Source organism: Aquila chrysaetos, chromosome 10 (genome assembly GCF_900496995.4).
Source record: "Aquila chrysaetos chrysaetos chromosome 10, bAquChr1.4, whole genome shotgun sequence".
NCBI lineage: Eukaryota > Metazoa > Chordata > Aves > Accipitriformes > Accipitridae > Aquila > Aquila chrysaetos.
The window spans coordinates 29,238,888-29,260,951 of NC_044013.1; the positions used below are offsets into that span (position 1 = coordinate 29,238,888).

A 22,064-nucleotide genomic window follows, 5' to 3' on the forward strand; every position below is an offset into this window, starting at 1 on the left:
GTCGAGCCGGCGGTGAAGTGTTCGCAGCCGATAGGCCGGCGGCACGCAGCGCGCGGGGCTGCGCCGCGCTCCTATTGGCCGGCGGCCGTCACCGGGTCCCGCTTCACGTCTAATGGTGGCCGGGCCGGGTCGGGCGGCTGCGGCGCTGCGGACCCGTCCGGAGAGCGCCGCCCCCTCTCCCCGCCGCCCCCCAGGCAGGCCCGGCCGCCTCGCCATGGCCCCCGGCTGGCTCGGCCGCCTCTGCCTCCTGCTGCTCTGCCTCTGCGGGGAGGCCGCCGCTGGGTGAGTGCGCCGGGCCTGTGTGTGTGGTGTCCCCTCAGCGCCGGGCCTGCCTCCTCGGCCGCAGTGCTGACGGGGCCTTGCTCCCTTCCCCCCCCCCCCCCTCTCCCCGGCAGGAGGGACTTCTACAAGATCCTGGGGGTGTCCCGCGGCGCCTCCATCAAGGACATCAAGAAGGCTTATCGGAAACTGGCGCTGCAGCTCCATCCCGACAGGAACCCCGACGACCCCCGGGCGCAGGAGAAGTTCCAGGACCTGGGGGCTGCTTACGAGGTGAGGCCCGGGGCTGCGGGTTACCTCCCCCGCCCCCCCGCGCTCGTTCGCCGCACCACTACCTGCGGTGTAGGGGGGCCCGGTGTAGTTGCTGGGGAAGGAGAGGGGTGAAGTTGTGCACCCTGTTGTGAAGGATTTGGAGAACCTTGAGTCTTCCGAGCCCTCGCCAGGGTGGATGGGTTTTGCGGTAAAACATGCTGGGAGCATGAAGCTGAGCTTGGTCAACGAGTAGTCTCATGAGGCTTCATCCTATAACATTTAGGGGAAGGAGAAAGCAGGGCTTCTAGGAAATGTAAAGGCCCTTCTATAAGGCACAGGTGCAATCTGTCCTCCCCCTATTACTATATCGAATTTCAGACATTCTACCAAATAAAAAGCAAAGGTAGAGAGGCTGCCAGGTTGATTAGAGGGCTCCCTCTGTCAGAGGACAGTAAAAGACCTTAGCTCCCTTAGCCAGGAGAAAGTGAAGGCAGCAAGTTAAAGTTATTTGGTATTTTCTAATAGCTTATCAAGGAAGAAATAGAGTTGCATCAGCTCTAAGTATTAGCACAGGAACATGTGTCTGTATATATAGGGACTGGCTGTAAGTCCGAGTTGTTAGGAGATAAAAGATGGTCGGCTTGCGTTTTAGAAGACATTAAGGTGGGAAAAATAATTGTGGGTCACATACGCACAATGATTCGTGTTGTTTCCATGATAATATAGTAGCATATGAATGATACCTGACACTAACAGCACACTGCACTATATAAATCACATATAGATTATTTTACTAGCTAAATGTATTAAGTCAAAGCCTACTTCCTCCACCACATACATAAATGTTAACGCAATTTAGGTAGGGTGATAGGATCTGTTTCTTCCACACTCTCTGTCCTTTTTATCTCCCTTCTGTCACTGTTGGTTTCTATCTGTTCCTGCCGTCCCCCATAGAGCAGAGGGCCCCCGGGGAAGATGGCGTTGACCAGCAAGAATTTGTAGCAGCAGTTCTGCTGGGAGCTTGCCTGCACTGGTGGGCTCTTTGGGTGCGAGGTTTGTGTCCTCTTTGGGGAGCTGGGCTTCAAGAGGGGAAAGGGTTTGCGTTCCCGCTGCAGTCTGGTCGTGCCGCTCAGCCTACAGCTGTAGCGTGACTCCTGCTTCCGTCCCTGATGCTTCTCTGCTTTTCAGATATGCAAATATAAAATGATTGAGGAAGTGAGAAACAGCTTGAATGCACTCCTCTTTGGTCAGAAAGAAAACACATTATTTTTGTATCAGAGCTGGGACCTCTTCTTATCTCAGACTTATCTATTCTGAAATAAATTGGCTGAACTATCACAGGGAAACCAGTGAGTGTAAAGAATTTTTTTGTGGAAAAAAGTATTTGTTACCTGTGATTTGCAGCATCTGAAGATTGATGCATGCAGTTTACTTCAAAGCTGTGAGCTTGGTGTCATTTCTGTGAATCGGGATCTTGTCACATTTGACAGTACTTTATGCATGGGAAGCATTTCTGTACCTCTTCCCTGAGTCCCAGTTTATTTCAGTCTTTGCCATAGTAACAGTTGAGAGTACTCCTTCTATTAAAAACATTGGGGAGAAAATGGTTGTAAAATCAAATCAGCAGGCGATGTGGTGGCAGGAGTAGCTGAATATTAACTTTTATGAGCAGTGACTGAGTCTGCTTCCCCCTAACCAGGGTATTATTGAAGCACAACAGTGTCCGTGTTCAACATCAAGTGTGGCGTTCTACTGCTAACACAGACAGTACAAATGCAACATGCTCTCACCGGGTGCTAGTGAAGATTAAACTAGGAAACCTCCCTTCAAATTTTTCATTTATGTGCTTCTTGCTGAAGAGAGATGCATCAGAATATTGAAATCCAGTATTGATGTACATGGTTTCTCAAATAGGTTTGGAAGAAGTAACGTTTTGATGTCCCGCAAGGTCTTTGTCTCTTTGTTTAGCCAGCACAGCTTGCAAATACTTCTGCTAAACTAGCAACGAGATGCAGTGTGTTGATTTGATTGTTTTGGGCAGAAGGGAGCTAGAATTGTTTCCCTTATAACCTAAACCAGGATGCTTTTTGCCATAAAACAACAGCCACTGTCAGTAGTACTGCTGCTCAGGGTTTGGCTAGCAGACTATCTATAGCCAAGTCTTAAAAAAAAAATTGTGGGGAAAGTAGGTTAATTAAACTACTCTGTCTCCTTCATTTTAACAGCCTAAGTGATTTCCACCCTGCAGCTGTGTGGTCTGAACACAGTTGGTTCAATTAGAAAGGAGACTGATCCCACGTGAGGGAACTGAGGCGCCTCTGGGTATAGTCATTAGCTTCAGGATGGTTTGGGGGTGGTGTTTTCATGGGTGTTTTTTTTCTAAACTTATCCACTGTAGTTGCTTCACTTTCAAGGCAACCTAACATCAAACAAGAACTCTATTCACAGTGCTTGAAATTGTGTTCTTGGAGTTGAGTTGTGTTCTCCAGCAGCCTGCAGAAAGAAGGAAAATTAATGGAAAGGCAAATATTTTGTATTCATAATTCCTTTCTTGCTGCTTGTGGTATTGTTGGTACTGTGCAGTACTTTACTGGAATAATTTTGCTCTGATGCCAACAGATCACAAAATGGAAAGCTCATCCTGGTTTTAGGAAATGTGTGTTTTAATGCAAAATCTGAAGTGGCAAAGGGAGAATTGAACTCTTACCCACTAGATGAAGCTAGTAAAGCCGCTGTTGGTTTTTTTCCCTGTTGTTAGCATTTGTCATTGGTTACAAATTCAGGCTGGTTTTCATCGTTTAGCCAGCTTCTCCACCTGTTTCCACTCCTCTCTAGCCTTCTGAAAGCTAACCTGACAATTTTAACCTTCCCAAACATGATCAATAGGGGAGGAAGGGGAAGGAGGATTAAATGTGACGGGAAACTTCTGGATCTCTGGGGGAGGAAAGAGCAAAGATTAATACTTGAGAATTAAAATTGAAGCTTTACAGTCTTGAAAGTCATGTGTGTTGGGATGTGTTATTCTGTCTCAGTACTGAAGTTAGATCTAACTTTTGCTGCCCTTAGAGATGAGGGCCAGCATTCAAACTGGTGCAGAGTTACCATATTTGGTAGGTTCAGCTTGGTAGGCAAACTTACCATCATTGCTAATTGTTAAGAAATAGTAGCCGGAGAAATACACATTCTTTGTGCTTGAAGAACAAACTGAGAAACAGGGGTGGTATTAGTGTGTCCTGCTTTGTAGGAACTGATTTGAATTATTCCTTCTGGTTCTTTTTTAATCCTTAAGGTAAACTCAGCATTGTTTATATTTTCTGGTTTGCTTCTGCTGTTTTAATAAACTAACCATACTTTTTGTGGGTTTAACTGGTAAATGTTTAACTTTCCTAGTTCAGTAAGCAAGTTCTAGCCAGTGCTTCTGTAATGTAAAGCATTGCTGCTTGTCTCTCAGTGAAGAGTACTGGTGAGCTTCTTCTCAGAGCCTTGTTTAAATAACTCAGCTCGGCTGTGGGTGAATGTCTTGTCTGCTTGCATCCCTTTGCCAGGTGCTGTCAGATGAGGAGAAGAGGAAGCAGTATGATGCGTACGGTGAGGAGGGATTGAAGGATGGGCACCAGAGCTCCCATGGAGACATATTCTCACAGTAAGGGGATTTTGCCACTTCAGGCTATTCTACAGTTGGTGCTTTAATTTTGTGATGCTCGTGCATGTGTTTGATGTGGGCAAATTCTACGTTACCCAGTCCAGAGGCACTGATCTGAAGTGACAGTTGAGAATTTGAAGAAATACATTTACAGTGGGTATCCCATGTGCAGTTTTCAGTTGTCTGTCTTGCATCAGTCCTTGCTTCAAGAGCAGTGAGTAGGAACCAGTGCTGTCTTCCCACATGGGCAGCTCTTGCTCACTTGGTGAGCTGTGTCACCAGTGTGGGTGATTTGTAAGGTGCTGCAGTTGCATTAAACATGTAGGAACTTTCTTGTGTTATCTGGTATGTGATTGATGTTTAACCTGTTGTCACAGATCATGCATGCCCTTTGGGGGTCACTCTTTCTTTTGCAAAGTAATGCTGTAGTGACTTATAGTACATTTCAGAGCAACTGTAGAATTTGGATCATTAAAATCTGAAGGCACTTGCATGTTGCTCAGGCGGAACCTGATTTTTCTGTTTAAGGCCCCTTTGGTTCTGCTAGGCACAAATTTACTAAAACAATTCCTGAAGTTGCTCATCTCATGTAATCCTTCTGGGTGAGAAGTCACACATTGCTGGTCTGTTTTGAGGAAAAATACGTAGAATTGCTAGGAAATTTTTTCTCATCCCCCTTGTCCTCAGACTACTGAAAACCAGCCTGTTAGTACTGACTTGCAGTGCCAGAGATGGAGTGCTACTCAGAGTTTGCACGTTGTGGTGATGGTACCTGAGGAGCAGTGCAGCACAGAGAGGACTTCCTTTAGGCAGTGGTCAGATTTTGAGGTGTTGGCATTCAACTCCTGCTCCAAAGCTTTTCTTCTTTAGTACAGAAAACTCTTCCAAAGGGAGTGCTTTGTTTGAAGGCATGTGCTTGTGTCCTGGAAGAGCAAAAAGAGGTATCTGGATTTACTATGGTGCTTTTGTACTGTGAGGAGGCTGTTCTCTAGGGGACTAGAAGCATTTGCCAAGCAGCACCTTGCTGCTGCCTTGGGTGGCTGTCTTCGTCAAAGCCTCATTTGATTAGAATTCCTTCCTAAACTAATTGATGTGCTTTACTCTAGCTTCTTTGGGGACTTTGGATTCATGTTTGGAGGTAACCCTCGCCAACAAGACAGGAACATTCCCCGAGGAAGTGACATCATTGTGGACCTGGAGGTTACACTGGAGGAGGTGTATTCAGGAAACTTCGTAGAAGTAAGTTTGACTGCTTGCCTGTCAGTCTCTCCAGTGTGTTCTCAGGTTTGAGATGCCTGGCCTGGCCACTGCTTAGAATGGTATCTTCTCCCAAGAATAGAACTAAAATAGATGCTCATTTTCTTAGTATCTGGCAGTGACAGTGGAGGATGTTGTGATGCTATTTGCTAGTAGTTAACAATACATTTATTCATCTTTGCTGTCTGGCAATTTCTCGATAAAGGGATGCTTCTTGTGATAATAGCTTATTTCTTGGCTGTCAGTGACTGGCTGTAGCTTTTTTTATTGCAGTAGCTAGGTTGGAAAAGGTGTAAGTGGTCTCTCTGTAGAATTTAGTGATGTTTGAGGGGCCATTCATAAGCCTCAAATTCATTTTGCAATTCTTGCAAAACCATCTTCAGGATTTTTCATAGCCTCTTTAAATGGCCAAACATGTCACTGCAAATTTCTGGACTGCATACTTGGCAAATGTATGGTGGCCTTTTAATTATTTTTTATTTTTTTTAAGCAAACTACATTTCTGGTGCTGACAGTCCCTGCTATTCTGTGTGTTAGAATTTGCATTGATTGTATTTGTGTTGCAAGTGCCTGGGTAAATAGGGAACTCCAGACAATTTTGCCAGTTTGTGGTTACGACAGCTTCCTTGTCCCACACGTGTCAGGTGTTTCATCGTAGTGTTACCTTTCCTATTTAGAAAGGTGTGCAGGAATGAGAAAGGAAATGGTAATAGTGGTGTCAGAGCAGGTTTTTCTGGTATTTAATGTGTGATTAGCAAGAGATACAAGGTGAAAACTGTTGTCAGAATGTTTTGCTGAGGCCATTTGGAGCTACTGTGGAGGCAGCACACAAAACCAAGTTGCGTTCAGGCTGTTTGAGAAATCCAGACCCTTGTGGAGACCCAAGAGTGCTGGCCTGTGTGCTGGTATCAACCTCTTCCTCTTCCATGCAGGTTGTCAGGAACAAGCCAGTGGCAAGACAGGCACCTGGCAAACGGAAATGCAATTGCCGGCAGGAGATGAGGACCACCCAGTTGGGTCCTGGACGTTTCCAGATGACTCAAGAAGTTGTTTGTGATGAATGTCCAAATGTCAAGTGAGTTTTACGCACTTTACTGCTATATGGATGTTTATTCAAAAACCTACCACTAGATGGAGGAAAGTGCCTGTACTACCAGTAAGACCTGGGGAATTTGGAAAAACTTAATTCAGGTTTCTCATTTCCAAGGAGCCAGTCTTTATTCTTACAGTAGAGATGGCCAGCTCCATTAGATGTAGAGCTCCCCAATTTGCTTTTTCAGCCTCTTACTCCTTGAACAATCAGTCATACTACAGTGGAAGTTCCACAACTAAATCTGAATAAACAAAGTCAGGGAGGGCCATGGTTTCCAGCTGGGAACAGCTGGACGTGGAATACTGTGTTGCAGTCACGCATCCAGATGCTGACTGTGCATTTAGGAGCTTAACTTTGCCTTCTCTTCTAGATGAGTATCAGCACACAAGAAAGGCAGCACTTGCCCTCCAGTTTTAGATGTGAGCAAGGAGAAAGTATGTGTTAACTTGTGGGGGTCTTCTCATTACCCCAGTAACATAAATAGGTGCTACCACCTACTGTTGAAAACCTAGCGCTTGCTTGCTCTTCCCCTTTGCAGGCTTGTGAACGAGGAGCGAACACTAGAAGTGGAAATAGAGCCAGGCGTGAGGGATGGTATGGAGTATCCCTTCATTGGTGAAGGTATGTAAATGAGCGCTGCCCTGCTGCTCAGCTTTGACTTGCTCCTTTTCTGTGATGTGAGGCGGGTCTTCATGGCAGTGAAAGTGTCCAAGCCCAGCTCTGGGTAACTGATCAGCACATGTGGCTTTAAGGGCTGTGTCCTCTGCATGCTGCTGAAATCCAGGAGGATACTCTTTGCTAAGTCTGGATAATGCTCTGAGTTCCAGTCCCTTTGCTGGTACTGGTGGCACGCACACACACAAAAAAAGCTCTAAATCTGATGTTTCGGATAACTTTTGAGTAGGAGCATCTGTTCAAGGCTTGAGTATTTGAGGGAATCCCCTCTGCCCAAGGAGATGAAGTCCTTTAACAAGTAAAAGACATCATTAACATGCAGGCAAGTCTTCCAGAACAGCAGAGAGGTATGAGCTCATTGAGGCAATACTCAGAAAGTCCTAGGCTCTTTAATAACAGTTTTGTATAAGCAAGGTTTTAGTCATGTAAAGATCAACTAGTTGTTTTTTTTTCCTTTAACATGTGAGCTGCAAATCTCTATTGTGTTTAATAGGCTGCTTGTTTATTCAGTTGTTACTACCTACCTGCTTTAAACAGAGCTCTTCTTTGTTTTTCACAGGTGAACCCCATGTGGATGGGGAGCCAGGTGATTTGCGCTTCCGAATAAAAGTTCTTAAGTAAGTAACTGGCCTAGTTAGACCGCTCTTTCTGGTTGCTGTAAAGGAAACTTGCAAACAACTTTCTGGCTAGTGTTGCCCATTTGGTTAGCATGTAGCTTGCTCTTCAGCAGAGTTGGTGCAGCCAGGGGTCTGGTACTCAGGGCTGTGCAGGATGTTCAACACTGATGATGCTAGAGTAGCTGGATTCACCATTAATATGCTGTGATAATTCCACTTTTATTTTGTTTGGCTTGAATTCTGGCATGCATTAGTAGCTCCTGTGTGAATCACAAGAAATACCTCCTTTTTCCATAAACATACTATCTCTCTGTTGTAAGGAAGTGCACTACTAAGAACATTGTTGTGTGAGTCACAACTTCTTGACACGCCTCACCACTCATTGCACTAGAAATAGAAAGGTTATTTTGTAGTACATACCTCGAGCACAGGAAAATGAAGCTAAAGTTCATTCATTCTTCACTTCCTCTCTGACTTGTGAATTCTCCAAACTCGCAAATAGAGGGGAGGAAGCTAGAGGACCTATTTCCCCTATGGGGAAGGAGAAAAGTTTCAATGTCTTATTTCCACAGGCACCCAGTCTTTGAAAGAAGAGGAGATGACTTGTACACAAACGTGACAATCTCGCTGGTCGAGGCACTTACAGGCTTTGAAATGGATATCGCCCACTTAGATGGGCACAAGGTGAAGCAATGGTTTGCTTTCTTGCTGTGTGTAAACAAAATTTAACTGCAGGTCTCCTGTGCTGAGGGTTAGCTTGCTTGGGGTCTGTGCAGCTGCTGGTTGTATACAGTATCCCCTCTGCTAGAGCCTTCCAGGCCAATTCCCATGGAGCCAAAACAGGCCCTGTACAAGGGGTGCAGAGTGTGGGTCTCAATTCCAGGCTGTCACAGCAGTTACTGCATGTGCCGTCTTGGGTGGTGTTAGTTCTGGCACGTGTCCCAGTAATACTGCCTGGACCCCTTGAATATTACCGACTTTGGCAAGGGATCAATACCATTTGAAGCTTTCCAGTGCTTTGGAATGGGCATTGGGAGTATTGGGGTACAAGAACACTAGTAATGTTCTGAAATTTTTTTTGTCTCTAGGTTCACGTTGCTCGGGATAAAATTACGAAACCTGGGGCCAAACTGTGGAAGAAAGGAGAAGGTCTTCCAAATTTTGATAATAATAATATCAAAGGCTCACTAATAATAACATTTGATGTGGAGTTCCCCAAAGAGCAGCTGACAAACGAACAGCGGGAAGGTGCGTCTTTTAAAGCTCTGTCACAGCAGCAGGCTGCACAGACCTCTCACCAAAGCTGATAAGAAGTTGGCACAACTGAACCCATGGCCTGCAGTGGTCAGGAGGGGCTCTCCTTTCCCTGTGCCCCTTGTACAACATATCACAGTTGGCCAATGCTTCAAAGGGAAACGGAAGTTAATCACAGGACAAGTGAGCTTGGCTGCTGCAGTTGTAGGGAACGAGATTAGGCTGGGATGTGCCACTGCTGGGATGTAGCACTTGGCAAGTTTGCAGGTGCTTTGTTTTGTAGCTGGCCATCTGTCTGAACTGAAAGACTTACTGGGCTTAGCCTCTGTCTGCTTTGCCTTTGCTGGAGTGGGATCACAAGCAGTTTTCCAGCCCCTGTTTCTACTTTCTTGGAGGCAAGACTTGTGAAAATCCCTCTGCTGTCTAGGGTAAACAGTGTCATGCAGCATCAAGAAAAGGATTGTTCCTCTCTACATCTCCTTCTACTCAAAGTGCTTTGCGATCATATAGGGAAGAAGGGTGCAATGCAGATATTTTGTAGGAGAGACCTGCTTCTCAGCTTCAGTGCTCAAATGGAAACTTGATGAACTGTGTAGAAATCTTAGAATTGGCAGGAGGGTAAATACTGTACTTCTAGCTGGAAATTCCTCTTTGCTTCAGCAGCCTCTGCGGTAGGTTCTTCTGCTCTGCATAAGGCATCAGAGTAGGCCCCATCCTAGCTACGAGGCAAAGAAGCTCCTGGCATGTACCAGTGCAACTCTTCAGAAAATCCCCACTCCCAGAACTTCTGCTGGTCAGGACTATCATACTTACTTCTTTTGAAGGTGCCCTTTTTAGTGGATTCTGGCAGCTGCCCTGGTGGAATGAGCCAAATGTGCAGCTTCCCTGGACTCTTCAAGTTTGTAGAGGGAAGCCAAGCCCTGGGTGGGCTTTTCTCAGCCCTATGGCACTTACTGCTGTGTTGACAATGCTGGGCTAGCTACCACTTGGAGCCCAGTTGGGAGCTGCAGCTTCAGGGTTGACTGGTGTTCTGTGGTTCTCTCTGCAGGTGTTTGAGCTGTGAGGTCCATGCCTCTGGGCTGTGCTTTGAGTGAACCTGTTTTGTGTTTTGACCCCTGTGCTTTCCTGCTTGTTGCAAGTGTTTTGTGCCCAGTGAGGGTTGTGGAGCACAGTGACCGCATCAGTGTGAAGTCTCATTCCAGGCTCTGCTGCCCTTTTTGAAGTTTCATAAAGCAACAGCACTTCTCAAACAGACGTGAGGTTTTTCTAGCTGTTGCTCTTGGCAGTTTGTGAAGAAACTGGACAAAGAGCAGTGACAGAAGCCTCCGTGTTTGTCAAAATTGCTCACACACCTTTATGGATATCCTGGGAACAGAGAGGTCTGTTTGTATGCTTTGTTGCAAGGCTGATGCTGTTTGGGGGACATCCAACAGCAGAATTATAGCAGTTTAGCTTAATTTTTTTTATTATTATTTGAAAGTTACCCATGTTGTGGGGAGTTTTCCTCTCTGTTTTGGGTCCTGACAGCCCCTCCTCAGGCTCAGTGGTTTCTGGTGCTGATCAGAACAGAGATACTGCCATTCCCTGAGGGGCCCCATAGCCAGGGCAGTGGGAATTCTGGCAGTGTGTTACCAGGCTGATTTTAAAAAGGGAATCCCCTCCAATTATCTCTGGCAAAACAGTGGAACACATCCGTTCTTGACAAGTCTCCTTCCTCTGTTTTGTGCGGATTCGCTCTTTAAGTAGCAGTGAAGACCTGCCAGTCTTTCCCTGACCATGCTGACCCCAGTAAATGAGCTATTATGGTTTTAAGGGCTGACTCGCTCTTCTCTTATCCTGCTCTGGTAAGAATTTGATACTGACAGGATCTTAGAGCAGGCAGTTCTTTGAAATGTTTTATGCATGGGCTTTCAGGGGTGGGGAAGATGGCATTTGAAAAGTCATCTAGATTCCTTTGTGAAACAGTGGGTTTCAAAAAAACTTAAGATTTTCAGGTCTTCAGTAGGATACTTAAGCCCCCGGATAAGAGTTTGCTCCTCTTACCTGCCTTCAGGGACTACTTCTAGTGGACAGTAGTGTCCCCAGGCACCACATGCCAGTGTGAAAACCTGTGCTTTCTAATTACTCATGTGGATTTCTGTAGCTGGCAAGTCCAGAAGGACTCAAGTGTAGCCCTCCCAAGCTTGCTGCTAGCAGATTTCTTGGGCTGTAGAGGGAGCCTGGGGAGATAAGCTAGATGAATTAGACTCCAGAAATACTCAGCAAGTTGTTTGTTGTTGCATTTGTACCTAAGATGAAAAAATTGTTGTCAACTTCAACAGCAAAGCAGCTCTGGGGGTCGGCTTTATCCCTTACAGAACTGTGACGATCTTGAGGTGGTGCGCCAGGCTTTGAGTTTGTAGCAGAGGAGGCTTTGTCCCTGGAACCACTGGCCTGGTGTGGTCCCAAGAGTGCATGAAAGCACTGTTACAGCATCACTAACCTAAGTCCTGTTTCTCCTTGTAGGAATGCTGAAGGAGCAGGAGTAAAGCTGTTGCACCACTGAGTTTGGGGGGATTTTTCCTTCTTTTTTTTTTTTTTTTTTTTTTTTTTTTTTTTTTTAAATGATGCTTTTAGAGTACCAGTGTTTGCATTATTCAGATACACAGGCTCAGCCTTGAAAGGCTGGTGCCACCGGGCCTACAAGCCAGATGTGTAAATGCAGCAGGAACCACAAATGCAGAGTCCTCCTCCTGTTTGTGCTGTGCACTAACGCTTTCTTTTCTCTTGCAGGTCTCAAACAGTTATTGAAACAAGGATCGGTGCAGAAGGTGTACAATGGATTGCAGGGATATTGATGTGTGGAAAAATGGGACTTAACTGAAAATGAAAAGTCAGATTTGTTTGCAGTCCTTTCTCCTGCCCACTGTAGAATGGAAAAGAGGGAGGGTGGGGCAATTGTTGAGGTATATATAATTTTTTCTTTGTAAATGGTGGAAGTGCTCAGATGAGTCGGGGGAAATACTACCCTTTTCAGGACATAACTGGTGCTGCCTATCATGTTCCAGATCCTGGAACAACAAAGAGACTCCTTGAGCAGGAAAAAAAGGTGGGGAAAGGAGTTTTAAATTCCATGCAGATTGGAATTTCTGTTTTTTAAATATATTTTCATGTGACTTTTCTTGACCATCTCAACATATTTTCATAGCTTCTCCTGCTTTTTATGTCCTTTGTGTCAGTGTCTTCTGAGTTTCTGGTTTTTGGGGGTTTTTTAATCCCAGCCCTTCTTCCCCTTCCCCTCTGAGTCCAGAGTGTGGTATTGCTTCAGAATCTGTGTTTCTGGGGCAGGAGTACAGGTGCTGTTGGGAGTGGACTGGCAGGAGAGCCTTATGGGCTATGTTAGGCCCGACACGTGGTTGGGAAAGCAGGGGGAAAAGTCTCTTAAGGCTCCTGTGGACGTTCTTAACTACCAAGTAGTCTGCTTGTCCCAAAAGTTAATGGTTGGTTTTAAATTTGAAGTCACAACAGCTTAGCAAAGACTCCTCAGATTGTCATGGTGGGATTTTGGAAAATAATGGGAATGGCTCCTCGTGGCCTTGGTTCTTCCTCGCTGCCCCCAAATGTAACCAGCAGCTTGTCTGGAAAAGCTCACTTACCTCCTGCACTCTGTCCTCTGTGAGGATAGATGAAGCTAACAGCACAGAAATAAAGATGTTTCAGTTGGAATGGCAAAAACTACCTGGTTATGTATTTCAGCAGCCCTTGCCCTGGGACAGCTGCAAGTTGTTGGACTAACAAGGAATGGTCCCTTCAGTCATCTAAGCTATGAGGTGCTGTAAAGGGTGAAACTACAGCTGCTAATGCCAGCAAAAGCTCTGTTGCTGCTTTATTTGAACCAAGGGCCTTGTAACCTGTCAGGAAGGTACTTGTTCTGCACTGGTATCTGTTGTGAAGACCCTGCTGCTTTAAGCATCCCCATCAGAAACTCTCATCTCCACATGTTCTTCAAGAGTGGTACCTAAGCAATTTCTTGGAGCTGCCTGTGTCAGTCAGACTTGTGCTTTACTGTGACAGGGACATAGGCAGCAAGATAAATGAGTCAGTTGTTCATGTAGGAAGGTGTTCTGCTCCTTCCCTCTGGGCTCTTAGGGGCTATGAAGTGGGATCCTTACAGCTGCTGCCTTATACCTCATCCCCTGCCTGGGAAGTGGATGGAATCTGTTTTTCCTACATGCAAATGTTTGCTGGGGAGCAGTAGCAGGAGACTCAAGGTAGTTTTTTGGGGTTCGGGGGGCGGGGGGTTCTTCATTGTGAACTTTAAGTAGCTCAGCTCTGAGCTCAGAAAGGTGGAGAGAGCTCTGGCCCAGCCCTTTTGTCCTGCCCTTAAACTCCAGCAGGAGCTGACGCAGCGGAAGCAGCAGCACTGGGGAGGTTTCCTGTTGGATCCTTTGTACGTTTGCCTTGGCAGAGCAAAGCAGGGGCTTCGGGAACAGCTGAGAGATGGGGGCAAGACAAGCCTGGGATGCCAAACGCTTGGTCTCAATGCTCATCTTCCTCAAAATCTGTAAAAGTAAGCCATTAATCCCAGCTGAGGCTGCTACCTTGAGTGTCTGCCTATTTGATGACCAGCTCTTTCCAGGTGTCTGTAGGCAGTTCTACCCCTGCTTCCCCCCTTAGCTTAGATTTTTAAGAAACCTCAGACTTCAAAGAAACTCTCCTTTTGCTATCCCTGTGCATGGGGCTGGTTGCTGTTGTCTTAGGCCCTCGAGGGTCTGTTTGATGATTGCCTTTCTGCCTTCCTGTTCCACTGGTGCACAACCATGCTGCCAGTGCTCACCTGTAGCAATAAAGCCAAAAAGCCAGGACTTCACACCAAAGTCAGCCTCTCTACAGGAGAAGGTGATGTAACCTCTCCTACCTGCAGCCCTAGCAGCAGGCAGTGCATTTATTTCGGGCATGAGTACTTGTTCCTGCTGCTGCTTTTCCTTTCCCTGCTAATTCTTTTCCTTCCTGTTGTTGGTTGGTTGGGGTTTGTTTTTTTTCATTGTGGGTCTGTACTCTGAGAAGCCAGTGCTATGTAGAACAGCAACAATAGCTGCAAAGCCCCAGCATTTACAAGTGTGAGAAGAAAAACAGTAAAGAAAGCCCCTAATCATACCAAGCAACCCTGCTTCCTTCCATTTTCCTTTTCCCTCCCTGCTGTGGGGTGTGTGCAGAGCTGGGATCTTCCGCTTTTCCCACTTTCAGACAAAGCTTCCAGGGTTATCATGCTTTCTCCCCAGGCAGCAGCGTACATTAGTGCTTGCCAGGGTCTGGTTCAAATACTTCCACTTGTTTTGGTCTGCTTGCCTTGGGAAAGTTGTGCTGCTTCTAGGATCATAGGGAGGTTTTTCTCTCCAAGGGCCCCAAGGTGTCTGGGTGGGGGGATGTGGAAGCTGTTCAGTGTTGGAGACATCCTGTGTCCCCTATTTCAGTAACATTTAGCTGGTGTGAGTGAGTCACAGTGCACGTGGACTCCTTTATCTCATATGCTGCTTAGGAGGCTTAGGTGTTCATATTGCCTCTTTTTGGTTTGGGACCATGCAAGCATCCTGAAGGTGTGAACCTCTGAGCTGGGAATCATGTAATGCACAGGCTTAATTTCCAGCCCCTTCTAAGCAATGCTGGTGTTCCCAAATTGGATCAAAAAAAAAAAAAAAAAAAAAAAAAAAAAAAAACTGGTCCCCTTTTACCCTAAATCCTTGCACAAGTCAAGGATTGTTGAGGGTTTAGATATAGGCATGTTGTTCAATCCTTCTAGCAAAACACTTGTCCTTGAAACATGTTTCTAGATGTCCTTGCTGTTTTGAGAAGGTGGTGTTTAAACAAGCACATGGTCCTTGCCTGGCTAAAATGGGATCCTGACTTATTTCTGCAGTGAATGGTTTTGATCACCTCCAGAAGTTGTGTGTGTTCCTCTGGGGCCTCATCACAGGCTCAGCTTTAAGATACCATTGCATCCATCAGCACTATGTTACCACCCTTTGGTTGGATCCCTCCCATCCCAGGGGAAGTGAAGGAGCAGTTGGGGTGAGGACTCCATAGCAGATAGAGGATGGGTGTGAAAAAACTTGCTTTTCAGATGTTTTCAGGGTTCACATCTGCTTTTCCAGAAAGCATCATGCCCTAGCAGCCTTGTCTGCTTCTCCTGTGCCCCCGCAGTCTGGGCTTGCTGCATCTAAAGCCACATTGCCCATCCCAGACCAGATGGTGGAAGTTTTGGGGCTGCATGTGGGAGTTTCAGCATTAGGTACGTGGGTCCTGGGAAGCAGTCTGGCCCAAGGGAGTGGTTTGTTCCTGATGGCTTCAGCCATGCAGAGGACCACTGCTGTCTTAGTTCTCGCCACAGCAAGTGGCACTGCTTGCACAGAGCATCCCCTCCTCCCCAGGTCCAGGCAGGGGGTGAAAGTGTTCCCTAACAATGGTTTCTTCTCCATGGAAACTTCTCTGTGAGTACAGCGCAGGCTGGCTTGGTTTTGGTTTTTTGGGTTTTTTTTTTCCAAAGAGCTTGTTATTTTAAAGTACTTATATATATCTAAACTTTTCTGCTTCCGAGAGATGGGCAGCAGAGAGAGGAGGGGAGAAGTGACTGGTGCCAGGATAAAATTGATCTGAAGACACATAGCTTTGCAATGTTCCTGAATCCATCTGCTCAAATGTCTGAAGACCATGTCTGGCTGGAGTCTTTAATGTGATTTCTAGATAGCAGCCCCCATCTCTGCTCCTGCGCCATCAGGCTGATGAGCAGCATTGCATGAGCAGTGGTGGGGCATCTTGCAAGGGATGGCTTGCTCGAACTGAAGCAGTCCCCAGGGAGGGGACAGCCTGGCTGGGGCAGGGCAGGAGGTGTGGTGGGACTGGTGGTATCCCACTGCCCAGGAGCCTCCCTTCATCCTGACTGCCGCATAGCCCTGCTCAGTGTTAGCTGTGGCTAGCAGCCAGTTTTCTCCTCCTGTTTCCTCTGTCTTGGTCAGGCATGCTGACCTGGGAGGTGAGAGGAAAGGGAAGAGGGCAGTGAGGGGTCCTGGTCACCCATATGCCCTCCGAGGAGGGACTCACCAGCACAGCCCTTTCCTCTCATGTTAAATATTTCCAGGGACCTGCTCACTCTTGTGTGGGAGCAGGAGGCTGCTAGAAAGCAGATACTCGACAGCCTCCACCCCCAAAACTGTTGCCCTAAAAAAGCATCCCTTGCTCAGGGAAGGCTGGCCAGAGGCTCCACATGTTGCAACTCCCCTCATCCCAGTGCACCCTCCAAGCTTAAAAAGGGTGTCCCAAAGCTGGTGATGCCAGAAATGAAAACATCTGGGGCTGTGACAATGTGACCTCTGGGGGAATTCAGAAGAACGGAGCTTGTTTAGTCCAGAAAAGTGATGATGACACCAGCACAGGCACTGAGTGCGTAAGGGGTGTTTACAAGGATAATCCCTTCTTCCAGACTTAAATCTGGTGCTACCCATTTTCCTGATAAGCACTGATCCCATCAGCCTCATTTTTTTTTTTCCCCCAGCTGCTGCCTTCCCCATCCCCACCCAAGCAGGCACAGGACCCCACCGCTGTGGTTTTTGGGCAGCTCCTGGAACCATCCATCCCTTTGCCCCTGGGGATGGGCAGGACACCATGGCTGCCGCTTGGAGTACAGAGCCAATGATGCTGTGCGACCAGCCAGAAGATCCCGAAGGACATTGTCAGGGATGCTGACCTTGCAGTGGGAGCTGATGTCTGAAAGGCAGCCGGGGGGACTGCGTGTCCCTGCTAGGCAGGAAGGGAATGTGCCTGCAGCTCTGAAGCACCCTTGGGACGTGGGCAAAGGGGAAAACCAGTTCCCGGCACGTCGGCATCATCTTACTCACTGGAGCAAGGTTCGAGGCTGGGCGTCTTATCTCAACCCTTATCCAAGCCAGCGATAGCAGAGCTGAGTGATGGAAACCATGCGGCGCATGGAAAGCAAAGCCTCACGTGGCAATCGGTGTGGATAACCAGGCTGGTTTGCTTTGGGGCAGATGCTGTGGGGGTGGGGGGAGTGGGGGAGTTGGTTAAAGCCTCCAAAGGTCTGTGTGCGGGTTTGTTCACCCTCTTGCAGAAATCAAAGAAAAAAAAGAAAAAAAACCAAGGACAAAATTAAAAACAACCCTCGGTTGACAGGATATGCGGTTAAGTGTTGGCGCCTGTCCCAACCTGTGATCAAGGGCGGAATAGCCAAATTTGGGAGAGGATCGGCCATGGATGTGGCTACCAGCTGCTGGAGAGATGGTGCCTGTTGGAGCAGTGGTGGGGAGGGAGCCCTACTTGTGGGCTGGGGTAACCAGGCCACATGTCACCAGCACACTGCACCAGGCCAGGTGTTGGTGGCCCTGTGATGAGGCAGTTTGGGCATAAGGAAGAGAAATTTTGGGGCTACGATGTGCTGGGGGTGCATGCTATTGCCATAATCCCTTTGCTCTTGGCCGCCGTGGCATTGGTGCTGGTCACCACCAGGGAGGTGGCCATGGGGTTGGGGGTGGCAGCTTTGGGCATGTTGCCTGCAGGCATGGTTCAAGATGAGACTGTTTCTTGGGATCCTGCCATTTTGGGGGGTCCCCGCTGCTGGGTGCTGCCCCATGCCCTTCTGATCGCTGGCAGAGACTCAAGAGACCAGCAGCAAAGTCAGCTTCTTTCTGGAATGTTCTCCTGCTGCGACCGATACGCACAGGGGGCCCAGTGGCAGGAAAAAGGCTTTTCCAGAGCTGTTTAAAGCAGAGACTTCCTCATCTGTCCAAAAGATGATGCATTTCAGAAGCGTAAAGCAAAACGAGCCCTGATGTTCCAGACCTCCCCAGTTTCTCCAGCCCGGGTCTGCCCAGGTGCCATCCCTGCTGCCAGTCTGTGTCCAACACACCATCGCAGCCTTGGGGCATCGCTCTCCTGTGGGATCCATGCTCTGCCCTCCCAGCCGGAGCAAGGAGCTGCAGCCCTGGGACAGGACTTGGCATCAGAATCACTCTGGGTCTTGGGACCACAATGCAACATCTACCTCCGCATGCGGGCAGCAGAGATGCCCCAAGTCCGAAAACCAAAGCAGAGCCATGAATGCAATGGTTTCTCCTAGCTGGAAGCTGGCTACAAGTGTTTTTATCCCTTCGTGGGAAGCAAACCTACGGCATTTGATCTTCAGCATCAGCTTCACGTCCCCTAATGCCCGCAGTGGGGACAGGCAGTGCTCAGCCTGCAGCAGAGCTCCCGCCAAGGGTGCTTCTTTAGAGGCCAAGCAATGACGTTCATGTGCCTCAGCCTTGTTGTTTTGGATCCTCTGACCTCTTGGCTGCCATTTCCCTTTTGCAAAGGAGCCTGCTGAAGGGTGGGAAGCACCCTGGCTCCTGCCCTGGGAGCCTGGTGGAGGCGGGGGGCTGCTGGGGGCGGGGGGCAGTGGTGATGGCTGGTGGCCAGGGTGATGAGATGTGGTCTTTAGAGACCTCCTCCTCTGTCCCGCCTTAAGGACAACCACTATGTCATCTTCCCATCCCCTTTCTGTCCTGCATCTCTTTTCCCATCCTCCCCCCTGCCTACCCTTTCTTTCTTGCTTTGAGCCGCAGGGAAGGGAATTTAGAAAGGAATGAGCTGGAAGTTAATCCAGGAAAGCTCCTTGCCCCTGTGCTGTCCTCTCTTTTGGTGGCCCAAGCCAGCTCCTGGCTCATCCCTAGCCCTTCCTGCCCTCAGGGCAGTGGAGACGAGGGGCGTCATGCTCAAAATCTTGCTATGGGCGAAAGGGAAACGCAGCCAAGAATTTATTAATATAACTGAAGTCTAAGCAGTCAAAGAGCTGTTTTTAGCTCAGAGCTAGATTGCAGAAAAGGAAAATAAAGCAATGAATGCTGCTGGACAGTACCAGTAATACAGCTCTGCATTTCTTTAGCTGGTCCTTGGGGAGCGGTTTCTCGCCTTGGGATCCCCTGCGCATCGCCCCACGCCTGCCCCTGGCCTGGTGTCCCCACACTCCCGCATCCCTCTGGGCAGCATCCTTATGGGAGAGTGGTGAATGCGTTAATCTGCTCAGAAAACCTGTCCCATTAAAGCTGTCAGTACTCAACCTTGGTGTCTCATATAAAGATGAGGAAATGAAAAATCAATGAAGCGTCGCCACTCGGCCATTGGAAAAATGACTTAATTGAGTCAAATCAAAGCCACCAGCAGATTGAAATGAGCTCAGGAGGTGCAAACCCCACCAGCCTCTCTCCAGAGGCCTTGCAAACTCAGTGCACGGCCTGGGGTCCGACACAGGGTCTGGCAACACTGACAAACCCACCCAGCACTGACAACCGCAGCCCCCCCACTCTGTGCCTGCCCCCCGTGATGGATCTGCAGCCCCAGTGCTGCTGGGGCAAAATGAGAGCAACCAAATGTGCTGTGAGAGCTGATGGGTGGTTTTATTACATGACATCTGGAAGCAGTGCCACAAAGGTGTGACATCCTCCCACCTGGGCATTTATCCCCCCTGGAACAGGGATAAATGAGGGTTTCAATGCCATCTTTTTAACGCTATCTTAGCTGTTTCTCCTGCCACTTTCTCCCCACACCCCTTTTCCCCATTTTTTTCCATCGATGCCAAGTGTATTTCTGCGTTAAGTCTCAGTGCATCCCGCCAGCCTAGCGTGGGGACCGTCCCTGGGGTGAGGTGCTGCTGCTGGGGGGGGGGGTCAACCAGCTGGGAGCAGGCAGGGAATCCACCAGTGTCCTTTGGGAGTAAAGCCTGCAGCGCTGGGGAGATACATCCCTTGCAGGGCATGGACTCGGTCCCTGCCTCCACAGGGTGATGATGGGTCCGTTCCCTGCCTCCACGGGGTGACGTGGGACGGCTGCCGGCTCTGCTAGCAGCTCCCTCCCGTCCACAAGAAGATCCCCATGGCCATGCCCAGCAAGGCGAAGGTCCCCAGGATGAGGCCCAGCACCAGCGGGGCATGCGACCGGCTGCTCTGTTTTCCTGCAAGAGGCGAGAGGGATGGAAGTGACGACTGGGTTCACCCCTCACCATGCCACTGTGTGCCCCCACCCCAGCCCTGGCACGGACCCGTCCTGGCGCTCTGAGCCCGCAGGATGCCGACGCAGGTGGTGTTGAGGAAATGCTGGAGGTCCTGGGTGGTCTTGGGGTACTTCATCAGCTCCTGCTCAGCAAAGGTGGCCACTGGGTCCCTGCCGGGCCAGCGCCGCTCCCAGGTGGCATTGGGGACGTGGAAGGTGAGGAAAGCCGTCCCATTGAGAGTCACCTCGTAGAAGCTGTGGGTCGTGCCGTTGGGGAAGAGGCGGCAGCCCAGGTGGCAGCCCAGGCTCTGGGTGTCTACGGGGGCAGAGGGAGGGGGGTTAGGGTCAGCACGCTCCCACCCTTTGTAGCCCATTGCCATCACTAGCATTGAGCCATGTACTGAGTTTGCAAGGTCTCAGCCTTGTGCCACCCGACCCACCCACAGCTTTTGTTTTTGCTCGGTTTAGCTGCAGCCACGACGGCCAGGTGGCCAGGCTTATTTTTCCTTTCCTTATCTGCATACAGCACAGCTTCAGTTTTATAGAGACAGGAGGTTTTTCCGTGCAGAGCGAGCTATTTGTCGCTCTCACGGAAGGATGCGGCACAGGGAGTGTGGGGCGAGGGGAGGCGTGGGGCTCACACCAGAGACCCCGAGGTGAGAAAGTGCTCCCCAAGGCCCTGGTAAAGAAATGCAGAGCCAGGGCAAAACTGGTTTGGGGGTAAGAAAGAAAACGAAGGTAAAACACACCCTGGGCAGGAACATCAGAGGTAACGCGGGCTTGCGGAGTAATGCAGGCAGGAACACGAAACCATTGCCGTCAGCATCCCACACCTCCCGCAAAGGCTGCGGGGTGCAGGTGGGGTGAAGGCAGGGTACAGGCAGGGTGCAGGCAGGATGCAGGCAGGGTGCAGGTGGGGTGAAGGCAGGATGCAGGCAGGGTACAGGCAGGATGCAGGTAGGGTGCAGGTGGGGTGCAGGCAGTGTTCAGGCAGGCTGCCTACACCTCACTGTTCCCCCAGGCTGCAGCCCCCAGCCCTTTTCCCAAGGGACAGCAGGAGGTTGAGCATCACCCTGTTCCTGGGGTGGGCTCCAGGTAAGAAATTCCCAGCTCTGCAGAAGGGCTCCTTTTGCCCAGAGCAAGGTTTTGTATGTGGCCATGTCTCCGTCCCTTTGCCCAGGTGTCCCCAGAGAGCTGTCCCTTGCACAGGCAGTGCAGGGGGGGCTCCCCTTCCCCAGTGGGACCCATCCCCATGCCCCCCGGACTACCACTCACAGTCTATGGGCCTCTCCTTGCTGAAGAGCTTCACCAGCTGGCCAAAGTAGGACAGGTAGGTGGTCACATCCTGCTGCCGCCTGGCCCAGATGTCCGGGGGCTCCAGCGGCAGCACCTGGGTGACATTAAGCCCCTCCAGGAGATGGCTGAGCCGCCCATCCAGGCTGGCATTCCCCCAGAAGACGGAGCTGCCTTTGGAGACGTGGGTCTGTTGCAGCATGGTGAAGGCGAGCGGGGCTGTGAGAGACGCTGGACATCACCCGCTGCTCCTCCATCCCCCTCCCCGTAAGCCATATGTCCCCTCCATGCCAACCCCAAGTCTCTCCAACCCCACCATCACTGTGTCCTTGCCTTACCTGCCTGGTCCGCCCCGCAGCCCAGGGCCCCGCAGAGCAGCAGCAACCGGAGCATCCCGGGGACAGAGATGGGGATGGGAATGGTGGCCCCACAGCTGGCCTGGCGGGAATTAAGCAGGACCGGGGAGGTGGGGCTGCGGGAGGAGGAGAGTGGGAGTCCGGCCAGGTCTCTCCCATTTCCTTAGCCCGAGCCACCCGCACCCCTTCCCTGCCGGACATGCCGGGGGTGCCGGGCCCTGCAGCACCCGGGGCTGGTGATGCGGGTTGAGGCTCCGAGCTCAGCCCAGGGCTTGGGGCACCGTACGGCACCGCTCCAGCCAGTGGGGGAGCAAGTAGACAGCGCCTGCCTC

At 49.5% G+C, this 22,064-nt stretch overlaps 2 protein-coding genes across 3 annotated transcripts; one reads left to right on the top strand and one right to left on the bottom strand.

Moving 5' to 3' along the window:
- The first annotated feature begins 79 nt into the window (after positions 1–79).
- DNAJB11 (DnaJ heat shock protein family (Hsp40) member B11) lies at positions 80–12,230 on the top strand. The gene is made up of 10 exons (XM_030028450.2): positions 80–282; positions 396–552; positions 4,077–4,174; positions 5,281–5,413; positions 6,364–6,506; positions 7,063–7,145; positions 7,759–7,816; positions 8,389–8,500; positions 8,905–9,064; positions 11,843–12,230. Exons 1-10 carry the CDS (start codon positions 113–115, stop codon positions 11,905–11,907), a joined length of 1,179 nt encoding a protein of 392 aa, XP_029884310.1. The 5' UTR covers positions 80–112; the 3' UTR covers positions 11,908–12,230.
- A 7,237-nt stretch (positions 12,231–19,467) lies between these two features.
- On the bottom strand, positions 19,468–21,871 carry PROCR (protein C receptor). 2 transcript variants are annotated; one of them, XM_030028452.2, is made up of 5 exons: positions 21,715–21,841; positions 21,359–21,595; positions 20,133–20,399; positions 19,913–20,045; positions 19,468–19,880 (listed from the first exon to the last, which is right to left on the bottom strand). In XM_030028452.2, the coding sequence occupies exons 1-4, from the start codon at positions 21,767–21,769 to the stop codon at positions 19,933–19,935; spliced, it is 672 nt and encodes a 223-aa protein (XP_029884312.1). In that variant the 5' UTR covers positions 21,770–21,841; the 3' UTR covers positions 19,468–19,880; positions 19,913–19,932. The 2 variants fall into 2 exon arrangements, with proteins under 2 accessions (XP_029884312.1, XP_029884311.1); XM_030028451.2 differs by having other exon boundaries at positions 19,468–20,045; positions 21,715–21,871.
- Positions 21,872–22,064: the final 193 nt, after the last annotated feature.